Source organism: Pituophis catenifer, unplaced genomic scaffold (genome assembly GCF_029215685.1).
Source record: "Pituophis catenifer annectens isolate HBS135680 unplaced genomic scaffold, rPitCat1.0.hap2 SCAF_3, whole genome shotgun sequence".
Taxonomy (NCBI): domain Eukaryota; kingdom Metazoa; phylum Chordata; class Lepidosauria; order Squamata; family Colubridae; genus Pituophis; species Pituophis catenifer.
This window is the reverse complement of record NW_027256883.1, coordinates 31,289,044-31,301,351: the sequence shown is the minus strand read 5'-3', so window position 1 is coordinate 31,301,351 and position 12,308 is coordinate 31,289,044. Positions and strand designations below refer to the sequence as shown.

The 12,308-nt window shown below is 37.0% G+C and overlaps 1 protein-coding gene across 1 annotated transcript in view; it reads right to left on the bottom strand.

The window, feature by feature from the left end:
- Window positions 1–982: 982 nt before the first annotated feature.
- Window positions 983–12,308, bottom strand: part of CNGB3 (cyclic nucleotide gated channel subunit beta 3) — a 54,172-nt gene continuing 42,846 nt past the window's right edge. Inside the window, exons 14-17 of the mRNA XM_070942150.1 lie at window positions 11,576–11,694; window positions 6,848–6,994; window positions 2,525–2,696; window positions 983–1,297 (exon numbers count right to left, since the gene is read on the bottom strand). Of these exons, the coding sequence (XP_070798251.1) occupies window positions 983–1,297; window positions 2,525–2,696; window positions 6,848–6,994; window positions 11,576–11,694 (753 nt within the window). The remainder of the gene's footprint in view (window positions 1,298–2,524; window positions 2,697–6,847; window positions 6,995–11,575; window positions 11,695–12,308) is intronic.

The following is a 12,308-nucleotide window of genomic DNA, read 5'->3' as shown; positions in this document are numbered from 1 at the left end:
TCTGCAGACCACAGGTTAAGAACCATTGCTCTATGTTGTCATCTGAAAGTGTCTTTAGTGTATCAGTGGCATTTATTTCTGAATAAGTAATAGCGCAGTCTTAAACACAATCCACCACAACTTATTTTTAGTTGTCCCTTCTAGATAATGTTTGCTTATCATAGTACAATCTAGGCTTTTTGGTCAGATATGAAACTTTTCCCTCTCCTAATAAAGTGGACCCTGGGGAAAAAAATTCTTAAGCTTGCTTCAAGGTCTCAAGTCTTCCAATGACAAGAATAACATTTAAGACATTTCATTTGAACACTTGATTTGAGATTTGGGAAAAAGGAATGATGTACCCAGCAGCAGCAGCAACAACAGCAGCAGGATGAGTGAGATTTACGTGGCTGTTATTGAGGTGAAGTGAAAAATATGATGGGTAATTCTGGAAGCTCATCCTTGACCTAAAAAACCCTATACTTTTATTTTTTTAATCAGATTTTTTTTTTAAAAAAATAAATGGGTAGATTTGCAGCATATACTTACAAAGTGCAAAGGGCAGCATGCACTTAACCGAGTCATTGAAAAAACAGCATGTCACAAAAATCCCAGAACCATGGTCATTTCTGCCTCGGGACTGAGTCTGAACAACCCTCAATAAATATAAATTAATATTGGGTTATATTTTAAGCCAGCCAGTCAGCTAGCCTGGACAAGAAAATGAGGTGAAAAGACTGTGAATTATTTGTCTAGCAATCAGCAGGACAATGATCAAATTTTCTATTTTGAAATTATTGTTGAGGATTTATAGTTGATATTCGCCTTATAATTTACAATGAATGCAGTACCACTAACATTCTACTAGCTTTTATATTTATGTTTTTGGAACATACAAAGAAATCTGAGATGGGCTACACTTTTGAACCAGAAAATGAGATAATCTGAGAGCTCAAGCAGTGCTTGAGATGTCACATACTGAATGTATAGAAACATCCACTGGTTATTCTTCCTTTTTCTCTTTGACTTCCACAGTAAGGATTTCTCCTTCCCCTGCTATAGGAGAAGGAGTCATGCTAATAACAAGGGACTCTTTATTGATGCCTGAGAGCACCAATGGTTGGGGTGAAGGTTTTGTGACTGCCTCTTCTTTAGGAGCACTTGCCTCAGCTTTGGTTTCTTGGACTTTAGTCTTGGGCTCTTCAGCTGGTTTTTTTCCCTGTGGATTTGGCTTGACATTTTCTCTCTTCTTTTTTTCTGCCTTTTCTTTTTCTTCCTTCTCTTTCTTTGCCTGTTCTTCCTGGGCTTCCTTTTCTTTCTAAAAAAAAAGATTAAATATTGACTTTTATCTTTTTCTACCATCTTTCCATGTTTTTTGTTCCTTTTGCCTGCTTATTCCTCCTCCATATTTTCCCTCTAAACATAGACTAAATATATTAAATAAGAACACTTAATTGTGCAACCTCACAGCTTTGTCCATAGTGACCAGAGGAATGTTGTCTTCCAAGCACAGTTGGTAGAAAACCCATTCTCACTTCAAAGTGGTTTTCTGGTCATAGAGTACAGTAAATGATTGACTGATTGATGTAGCACCTGGAATCCTTCACAAGTTCTGCAAACTACTAAGACAAGAGGCTGCTACATAAACAGTCTTAGAATTTCCCAGAAGTGAGTTTGACCATAAACATCTCTAATATATCATTTATTTCTATCAGAATAATTTTAACTTTTTAAAATTATTTATATAACAATTTGTGCATTTCCCAATATCTCCAATTCTTGTGGGAATACCTGATATCTGTCTATTCAAATATTTTTCACTAGTATATAGTAACTAAAAGATTGTATTGCATCAGTAAGGTATACTATCTAAATATAGTTTTACACTTAAATCAACCTTTTTCAAAATCTTGTCTTACAGACTACACGTTACGTTTTATATTCAAAGCAAGTTAACCCGTAAAGCAGGGGTGTCAAACTCTATTTCATTGAGGGCCGCATCAGGGTTGTGTTTGACCTTAGGGGGCCGGGTGTGTGTGTGGCCAGCTCAACATCACTTGTGTCGGGGGCGCTTATGGTGGCCGAAGCACTTTGCTAGCAAAAATGGGCTCCCAAGCTCCTTTTCGGCTGTGATGGCATTCTGCAACCCTTTGCCAGTGAAAAGGAAGTGGGGGAGTGCCACCCATGGCCCTCCCAAACTCCATTTTTGGCTGTGATGGCCTCCTGCAACCCTCTGTCAGTGAAAATGGAGCTTGGGAGGACTACACATAGCCCTCCCAAGCTCCGTTTTTGCTAGCAGAGGCACTGCGGGCCAGTCCTTTGCTGTTTCCAGGGTGACCCCATGGGCCAGATCTAAGCACCCTGTGGGCCGGATCCGGCCCCGGGCCTTGAGCTTGACACCCCTGTCATAAAGATAGTTGCAAAATTCATTTCTGAAATCATTTTTACTAATTGCTAGTGTCCTGAATTTTAGCTAGTTCTTTAATTTGACCCATTTTCTGCCTTTCTTGTTTTACACTGGGTTAGCACCACAAAAGATACATACCAGTGCCTCATTCTCTTTCTTCACCCTGTTAATTACGGCTAAAATACCTCCTTTCCCACCAGTTAATGCTTTGAGCATCTTAGGTGCTTCCGCTTTAGCCATAAGCAGAGCTAGGCCCTTTACAGATGGTGGTGGTGGTCCAGTAGGTTTTCCTGCTTTCTTCATAAGTGCTCTAAATTGTAGAAAAAGAAGAGGGTGGGAAAAGTCATCAAATATAGCGTCAAATGCTTCTTAATGATTATGATTCTAATCTCCGTTAAGTCTTCCAATCCTATTTTCCTAATTAGTCAATGAAATACAGCAACTTCTGCTGGACACTTGGACCTCATCTGATGCCCTTATCTTTGTTTCCATTATTTTTAACATTTAAAATTTTATTTTATCTCTCCCTTCCTTGTTTCCAAGTAAAAAGTGCCTTATATGGTTGTCTTCTCCTTTTTCAATTGTCAGTTGTTATCAAGACAGTTCATTGCACAGTTAGCTAGATGGTTTAGACTGGATTGGGCATGTTTGCTTATCAAGTCCTTTCAAAGGACCAGGGATAGAGAGGTACCATATTTTTCAGAGTACAAGACGCACCTTTTACCCCCCAAAAAGAGGGTGAAAATCTGGGCGTGTCTTATACTCCGAATGTAGCCTCGCCCAGCCTCTCAAATGGAGATTTCAGAGGCTGAAAGAAGTCTCTGAAAGAAGCTTCAGAAAAAAAGCCTCTGAAAGGCTTTCATCTAAAATAATATAGCAAGCAACAAAAGAAGAATCAGTAAAGGTTCTAACCAAACTATATTAACAAATCTGGAGAATGACACAATAACCAACAGATCAGAAGAGGTTAATCTACATACCAATACCAAAGAAAGGAGATTGAACAGAGTACAGATAGTCCTTCAGAATAAAAGCCTCTGAAAGAAGCTTCAAAATAAAAGCATTTTTTTGTTCTGAAGCTCTGTTTCAGAGGCTTTCAAAGGCAGAAAAAAAAGTTTTTTCTGAAACTCTTGTTTCAGAAGTTTCAGAGGCAAAAAAAAAAGCAAGGCACAGAGCTCACAGCCAACAAACCTGTTGCTAAAATTCACCTCTGGAAGCAGCTGATTGAAGGTATTCCGGGAGACTGATTCACCCACCAACCATTTTTTCTTATTTTCCTCCCCAAAAACTAAGGTGTGTCTTATACTCCGAAAAATACGGTATTTCTCTTTCATAGTGTTCAAAGTATCACAGGATGTCAAACTATTCCAGATTAAGCTGCTTTTTGCGATTGATCAATGGAGATTTTGTCAATGCCGATCATATTCAAGTGGTGTTCCAGACATTTTGGAATTGTAGCCAAGGCACCTATTACTATTATTATCTTTGCTTTCTTGTCCCATTGTCATTCTGTTTATATTTGTGGGTCTTTATATTTTGTTATCTTTTCCAGTTCTTTCTATTCTACTCTGCTGTTGCCAGGTACTAGTACATTCATTATCCAGACTTTTTTGTCTTTATTATTGACAATTGTTAAGTATGGGATGTGGCAGGTGCTTCTTTGTTTAAAATCTTAAATCCCAGAGCTTTTTATCATCTTCATTTTCTAATACTTTCTCTGTTTTGTGGTTCCACCCAGTTTTTGCTTATAGGCAAACGGGATTTCTTGTAGATCTTCCAATGAATGCACCATTGTTTTTATTATTGTTATTATTTAAATAAACAATTCTGCTTTGTCTGTGGATGGGTAATTTCCATCTCAGTTGACAAAAAAAATAAAAATAAAATAAAATACATATTCTGTACCCAATTGTATTTTTTCCCCTTTTCGTATAACTTATAAGCACTTTCCACTGACTTTTTTAGTTCATAAAAAAGCAGGAAATTCCTTGCAAGAACTTTAATGCATATCATGGATGGATGAATCATATAGCACCTAGTTTACTGTAGGGATAATGGAAAGAATTGATTTCTTGGTTGTCTTTATCCCCTTTAAAAGTATTAATCTTAATAAAATTCCATGGACAATTAAATGTATAATTGTCTCCTCCTAAATCAGTACAGAAATAGCTTAGGGTAGATGACTTGTAGAATCTATATAAAACCAAAGAAAAGATTAGCTAAATCATCTCAGAGATCCATTTATTTCAGTACCCTGTGTCTTGTATATACCGTATTTTTCGGAGTATAAGGCACACTCCCCCCCCCAAAGAGGCTGAAAATTTGGGTGCATTTTATACTCCCAATGTAGCTTTTTTGAAGCTTTTCTTTCAGCCCTAATGAGGCCCTAGCAAGTGAAGCGATCTTCCAGGCTTTGCCTGCTTTTCTCATTGCTTCTCTCTCCAAAGATCAGTTGTGCTTTAGAAGATGCTTTTTTATCTCCAAGTAGGGGATGAAAAGCATGTGTGTGTGCTCAAAACCAACAAACTAATGTGCTGAAGCTGACCAGACTAAGGACACTAGCCAGATGAATACCTGGTAGGCATATTTTCCCCCCCTATTTTCCTCACCAAAAACTAAGCTGCGTTTTATACTCCAGTGTGTTTTATACTCCGGAAAATATGGTATTCATCATAGTGATCAGTCAACCCAGTAATTTACTTTCCATCTTGTTTGACAAAAAAATACATATTCAAATACCCAATTGTATTTTGACATGGTACATATTGTTGAGAGGCTTAATGAGGCTGGAATTGCCAATCAGAAATGTTCTGCACTCCAGAGGTTTGAGCCTGGCTTCATCCCTACTCCTGCCCACCCAGAAGTTTGAAAGCATGCAATACTGGAGTAGATAAATGGATACCACTTCAGTGGGAAAAACCTAGCTGCATTTGTGTGTGCGGTGAGCAAAAGCTGGTGCTCGACCTGGTTGGATGTGGACAATACAATACAAAGGGAGGCAAGGCAAGGCCAGCGGGAGCCTGGAACAGCCAGCAATCCAAGCACCACTAATTAGCTGGTGTAAAACTAGTTCGTGCCCCCCACCCCCACATGGTGCACCAAGGATAGGCATATAAGTTCTGAACAGAATGAACTAGAATTCTAGGCTGTCAGGAGTATATTATGTATCTAATATGCGTCGATTTTGTGACGTATGCCATACGCTAAATAAATAAATAAATAAACCTAATCATTTTATATTTCAGTAAAAGTATTTTGCATGGATTCATATGTTCATGGTAGGTAGACAATTTGTGCATTATTACTGGAGCTGGAAATAATCCATTTAGTTTGAAAGATGGATACTTAAATTTATATCATTTTAAAAAAACCTATACCATCCAGAAAAATGCAGTTTATTTATTATTTATTTATTCAAACTTTTATACTGCCCTTCTCCTTTCGGACTCAGGGCGGTGAACAGCCAAGATAAAAAAACATTTATACATAAAGTTAAAAATAGATTTAAAATAATTAAATAAATTTGGCCCGTAATTTAAAATTTATCAATTTAAAAATCCGTATCAAATTTTAAAACCAACCATAAAATCAGGACAGACTTGCTAACTGAAAAAAATAAGTTTTTAGGGCCCGACGAAAAGTCCGGAGGTCGGAGATCACTCGTATCTCTGGGGGTAGATTGTTCCAAAGGGTAGGTGCCACCACAGAGAAGGCTCTCCTCCTGGGGGTCGCCAGCCGACATTGTCTGGCCGACGGCACCCTGAGGAGGCCCTCTCTGTGGGAGCGAACTGGCCGGTGGGAGGCTATTGGTGGCAGTTGCAATAACTGCAATAAATAAATAAAATTAGCATATTTGAAACAGACTAGAAGTAATAAAAGAAAACCTGAAATATCTAGCAAGATGTATAATCTCTCTTGTTCTACAACTATATTTTGCGGTGATATGTGTCAAAAAGTGAATTTCTTAATATTACTCAGAATATGATGCTATTTCGGAGTAAGAATCTCAAAGTAGCCCCATGTAGTGTTTGCATAAAACAGTATCTTTAAAAAATTTTGTTTAGAATGATGTTTTTTAAGTTGGCAACATTAAGATAGATGGACTTCAACTCTCAAAATTTCCCAGCCAGCGTTTTGGCTGTGGAATTTTGGGAGTTGAAGTCTACATGTCTTTAGTAACTTTGAAGAACTAGGTCTCAACTCTCAAAATTTCCCAGCCAGTGTTTTGGCTGTGGAATTTTGGGAGTTGAAGTCTACATGTCTTTATTAACTTTGAAGAACTAGGTTTAGAACTATAGTTTTTAGCATATTAATCTTGAATTGTCTCTCTTCCAGCACTAATCATGGTTTTCCTTTAAAATACTGCAACTATAATACTAACCTCTGGCTAAGATATAATAATGTATCATAGCACTTAGCACAGCAACAATTTTTCTACACATAGACACAAAAAATACATACTTTCCCTTCTTTCTCAAGTGCCTTTCAGATTCAGGATAGTGCACAAGGATTTCATTCAGTGTCTTCTTGTCAAGAATAAAAAGATTGGCAAATCCATGAGCAATCACATTTGCAGTTCGCCGATTTCCTCCACTGGCTGCTAATAGGCTGAAAGGACAAAAGAAACAGGCATGCTTCTGTTTTTAGTTAGCCATCCTATAAACAACTTCTCCTACACTTTGAATATATTGTTGATCTTTAATTTGAATGAACTATTTAGCAGGTCAAATGCAACAGTGGGTTTCACTTACCTTTGCTACCGGTTTGGAACTGTGAGCGTGTGTGTATGCACTCTCGTTTCGCTCATGTGTGATGCTGCTTCACATGCACAGAACCTTCTGCGCATGCCCAGAGCATCCGTGATGACGTCCAGGCAGGTGGGCGGAGTCTCCCGCCGCTGCCGCTACCAGTTTGCCCAATCCAGGGCGAATCGATAGAAACCCACCACTGGTCAAATGCCTCACTCTTTAGTCTGTGCTTTGTGGACATGAAGAACATCTGTTCTCTGAACCTCTGATACTTTTAATGTTTGAAATTGCTACATCCGCATATATCAAGATAGACTTATTGAGAAACAGAATACTTTTTAACTTACAAGTCCAACTTGAACATTTGGATAAAAAGCTTGATAAAGTTTTAAACCAACTCGGAAGATGGTAACCAGATGCAAGTAACAGCAGGACAAGATTTACAATCTGATGGATTGGAATGTAATTTTCTTCAGCAGACCTGAAAGATGAGCTGGACTTGAATATGCAAGTTAGCTAGAGAGCTCTGAGAAAGGTTTGTATGTTAAAGACTTAAAGTTGATAGACTTGACCAGTTGTGATAGACTTGAGCAGATAGACTTGACCAAAATTGATAGACTTGACTTTTTTAAGAAGATTGAGGAGAATTGGGGAATGGATTTATCATACCCAATCGGAAAACAAATGTTAAGAAATGTTACAGGAAACTTTTTTTGTACAACAAATTCTGTGGAGATATAGAAAACAAGAGCTTATGATTTGGGGAAATAAAATCCAATTGTTAGGAAAGATCTTGATTAATGTCTTAAAGAAAAGCCTCATTAGTTAAGAATTAATTGAGAATATTTGATCCTGGACAGACCAGAGACAATGATTGTGGTGACTTACAGTAGACCAGAAGCCGTTGTGGAACTTCTGCATGTGAAAACAATAAATAGACTTAATAGACGGTTTTAAAGTTTAATTTTGCTGTTGGTTTCACTTATTAACTATGTTTCCATATAGTGGATCAGGCTGGGTTGGCTAAAGACAATTCTAGAAATTTATAAAGTGTGTATCTGCTTTGCAAGGGGGGAGGAATTATTATCTTTGAAGTATATTTATCAGTATTTGACTAGGCCAGGGGGACAATTTATGTCTGTTTTGGTTTTTATTTATTTATTTATAATTTTTATTTATTTATTATTTTATGCACTCTTTGTATAGTCTTGCTTATTTTTGTATTTTTTTTTGAGTTCGTAGTTTATTGTTTTGAATAAAATAAAAATTAAAAAATTGTGAAAAAAAAATGCTATATCCTCCAATGAGATCTTCTCTGTTCCAATTCTTTTTGATGTTCTTCACATGAGCAATTCATCAGGGTTTAATTTGAGCTATTTCTACCTTTGAATTTAGCATTGAATGGCAGGAAGCAGAAGCATTCTTTGGTGTAAACAATCTTTTTTGGATGCGAGCTACCACTATCAGCAACAACCAGTAGTTGGTAGGAAACCACTTTCTGTCTCTTTTGCTTGAATGAAATGAAATTAATACATTATAAATTATCCATCATTCCAGCAAAGCACCGTATGAGACATGCATAGCAAGAAGGAAAAGGTAACTGCATCCAGAAAATCCAAGAGTTACAAATGTCCCCTTTCCTTAATCTGTGAGTTATTCATATAAATCAGGGCTATTGAAAGTTCACTTTTGTTAGTAGAATATTAGAGTGAAAAAAAATCATTTTTGAAAGTATTAGATCAAGCTTGAATTATTTGTGATCACAAATCTAAATTAATCCCAGTAGTTTTTTATTCTTGCATGTGAAACCACTTTACCTGAAAGGCAATTTACGTTTGGCCTATTGGGAAGGCATCACAATCTGGTCTCATTAAGATAAGACATTTGAAAGAAGGTAAAAGGGGTAAGATAATTGGAATTAAAGTATATCGTTGCGAATAAGAACCTATTACTGGTCTCTAATTACCTTCTTGGTATATTGTTCTAATTCATATGCCACTTCCATTTGTTTTGTTTTTTTATTTTATTGCAAAATAAAATAGGTCCAAATTTATCCACCTTAAATGCTGTCAGATACACTGGAATTCTCAATAAGATGGCCTGGGAATTTTTGGCTGGGAATGATCTCAACATAATTGGAAGCACCATCTTTAAGTTAAAATGTAAAAAGCCAACACAGTTCTAGGCTGCATAAACAGAGGGATAGAATCAAGATCACGTGAAGTATTAATACCACTTTATAAGGCCTTGGTAAGGCCACACTTAGAATACTGCATTCAATTTTGGTTGCCACGATGTAAAAAAGATGTTGAGACTCTAGAAAGAGTGCAGAGAAGAGCAACAAATATGATTAGGGGACTCGAGTATAAAACATATAAAGAACGGGTTGCTGGACCTGGATATGTCTAGTCTTATGAAAAGAAGGACGAGAATAGCAGTGTTCCTACATCTCAGGGGCTGCCACAAAGAAGAGGGAGTCAAACTATTCTATTCTGAGAATAGAACAAGGAGCAGTGGGTAGAAACTAATCAAGGAGAGAAGCAACTTAGAACTAAGGAGAAATTTCTTGACAGTTAGAACAATTAACCAGTGGAACAACTTGCTTCCAGAAGTTGTAAATGCTCCAACACTGGAAGTTTTAAAGAAGAGATTAGATAACCATCTGTCTGAAGTTGTGTAGGGTTTTCTGCCTAAGCAGGGGGTTGGACTAGAAGACCTCAAAGATCCCTTTCAGCTCTGTTATTCTATTTATAGGAAGGGCCATAGCCAGTGGTTGGTTGCTCCCGGTTCTATCCGGTTCTATAGAACCGATAGTAAAACCAGTGGGAGGCTCCGCCCACCCGCCACGATGTCATCATGGGTAATCTGTGCATGCGCAGAAGCTGCGAACTGGTAGTAAAGGTAAGTGGAACCCACCCCTGGCCATAGCCAGTGATAGACAATATGCTCTGAGGGAGATGGGTAGTTCAAAAATATGAAAAATAAATAAATGCTTGGAATCTGTTACCTGCATGCTAACTCTTTAGAAGAATTGGGGAGTCAATACCAGACAAAAGAGATAAATAATCTGATTTGTAACCCCCCCCTATTATTATGTCAAATGCAATAGCCATTGAAAAGGGTTTTTATGGTTATGTATGCCACCCAGAGTCCATCAGAATTGGGTAGATCTGTTAAATTTAAATACATAAAAATAAATAGAGAAGAAAAATCTTATTAGATTCCAATTGTTCTGTATAACACTAGAACTAGTGCAAACAAGTCAGAGTCCATGCAAATGTATATATTCCTATACAAAATAAAAAGGGATATGTTTACTGAAGCTATATACTGATGAAATGTTACTTCAAATAAGACACAGGGCATTCTTTTATAGTCTTTTACAAATACTATAACTGTACAGGGACAATTTATAGCCTGATCTGATTTCTACTGGTAATATTAAAAATCTTTTCTGACTCATTCATAATGCTGAGTGTTACCGTATTAGAAAAAACAACAACCCCAAAGCTTCACCATTCCATTAACTGACTCAGGAGAAATATAAATGCCAAATGGTCCTAATATTTTTTTTTATTTGATTAGAATGAGATGAAATGTTCAGAAAAGTAAAAACATGTGCAAGGATTAAGTTAATTTACTTTCACAGAAATCAATATAGGAGCTCTTGCATAATACTCCTTTATAATCTCCGTTCTTAAAGTTATGATAACTTTTCAGGTTAATAAGGATAGTGCGATGATTACAAGTGGATGAAGTGTGCCATACTTCACAGAATTAGTGCATAGATTTTCAGGTTTCATCGTCTTCTCAACATATCAGTTGCTTCTCAGAACATTTCTGCAGTGTTTCAAGTACCATAATATTTGGCTGGTTAGCTTGACAGAGGCTAGGACCCTCAGTTTCTCCAATAACTCCATCCCATAGGCTAATGAACACACAGACCAAATTAGCCAGGGCAAAATGGAAAAAGATGGTGGAAGATGTTGCTTATAGATTAAAGACAGAAAGAATTCAGTCAAGAACTTTATATCTTGGTTACCATCAGACAGTAGGGAGAAACCTTTGCGTGCACTGATCTGTGATGGCAGACACATTTCCTCTCTGGAAGTGAGAATAGAATAGAATAGAATAGAATAGAATAGAATAGAATAGAATAGAATAGAATAGAATAGAATAGAATTCTTTATTGCCCCAGTGTGATTGGACACACAAGGAATTTGTCTTGGTGCATACACTCTCGGAGTACATAAAAGAAAAGATACATTCATCAAGAATCATAAGGTACAACACTTGATGATAGTCATAGGGAAACAGTTAGTATAAATCTTAAGGATACCAGCAACAAGGTTAAAGTCATACATATTCTTATAACAATTTGTTAAAATAAGTATTTGTTTAGCTCTCTGAAAAAAATCACAAGATGAACAAAGAAGAATACCTGATTTCTCCAAATACAGCTCCTGCTCTCAAGGTGACCAGGACTTTAGTGCCATCAGGACCTCCAAGTACTTGAACTTCACCTTGTTTAATGATATACATTTCTCTACCAATTTCTCCCTAAATGCACACGATGGGGCAAAAAAAACATATCATGCATCATATCCAATTATGTTGGATGCTATCTGAAGAAGAATCAGAGTTAAACATAAAATCTCATTTTCAACTTGGTGAACTTCCCACAAATTGAATTCCTTCTCTCCACAGCAATGTTTTTCAAGCTTGGGAACTTTAAGATGTGAGGCAATGGTGGGATTCAAAATTTTTTACTACCAGTTCTGTGGGTGTAGCTTGGTGGGCGTGGCATGGCTTAGTGGGCATGGCAGGTGAAGGATACTGTAAAATCTCCATTCCCTCCCCACTCCAGGGGAAGGCTACTCACACTCACACTCTGATATGAGGGATTCAACTTCCAGAATCATGCTGGCTGGGGAATTTTGGGAGTTGAAGTCCACATGTCCTAAAATTCCCAAGGTTGAGAAACTGCTCTACAGAATTGGCTAATGAAACAACTTCCTTCTATGTGGTAAGGCAATTCATCTTTTTCCAAAGTTTATATGAGATGTATTATTATTCATTATAATTTTAGGTGAGGACTGAGAGTGTTCTGAACTTCTAAATTGGATTATTTATTTATTTATTTATTTATTTATTTATTTATTTATTTATTTATT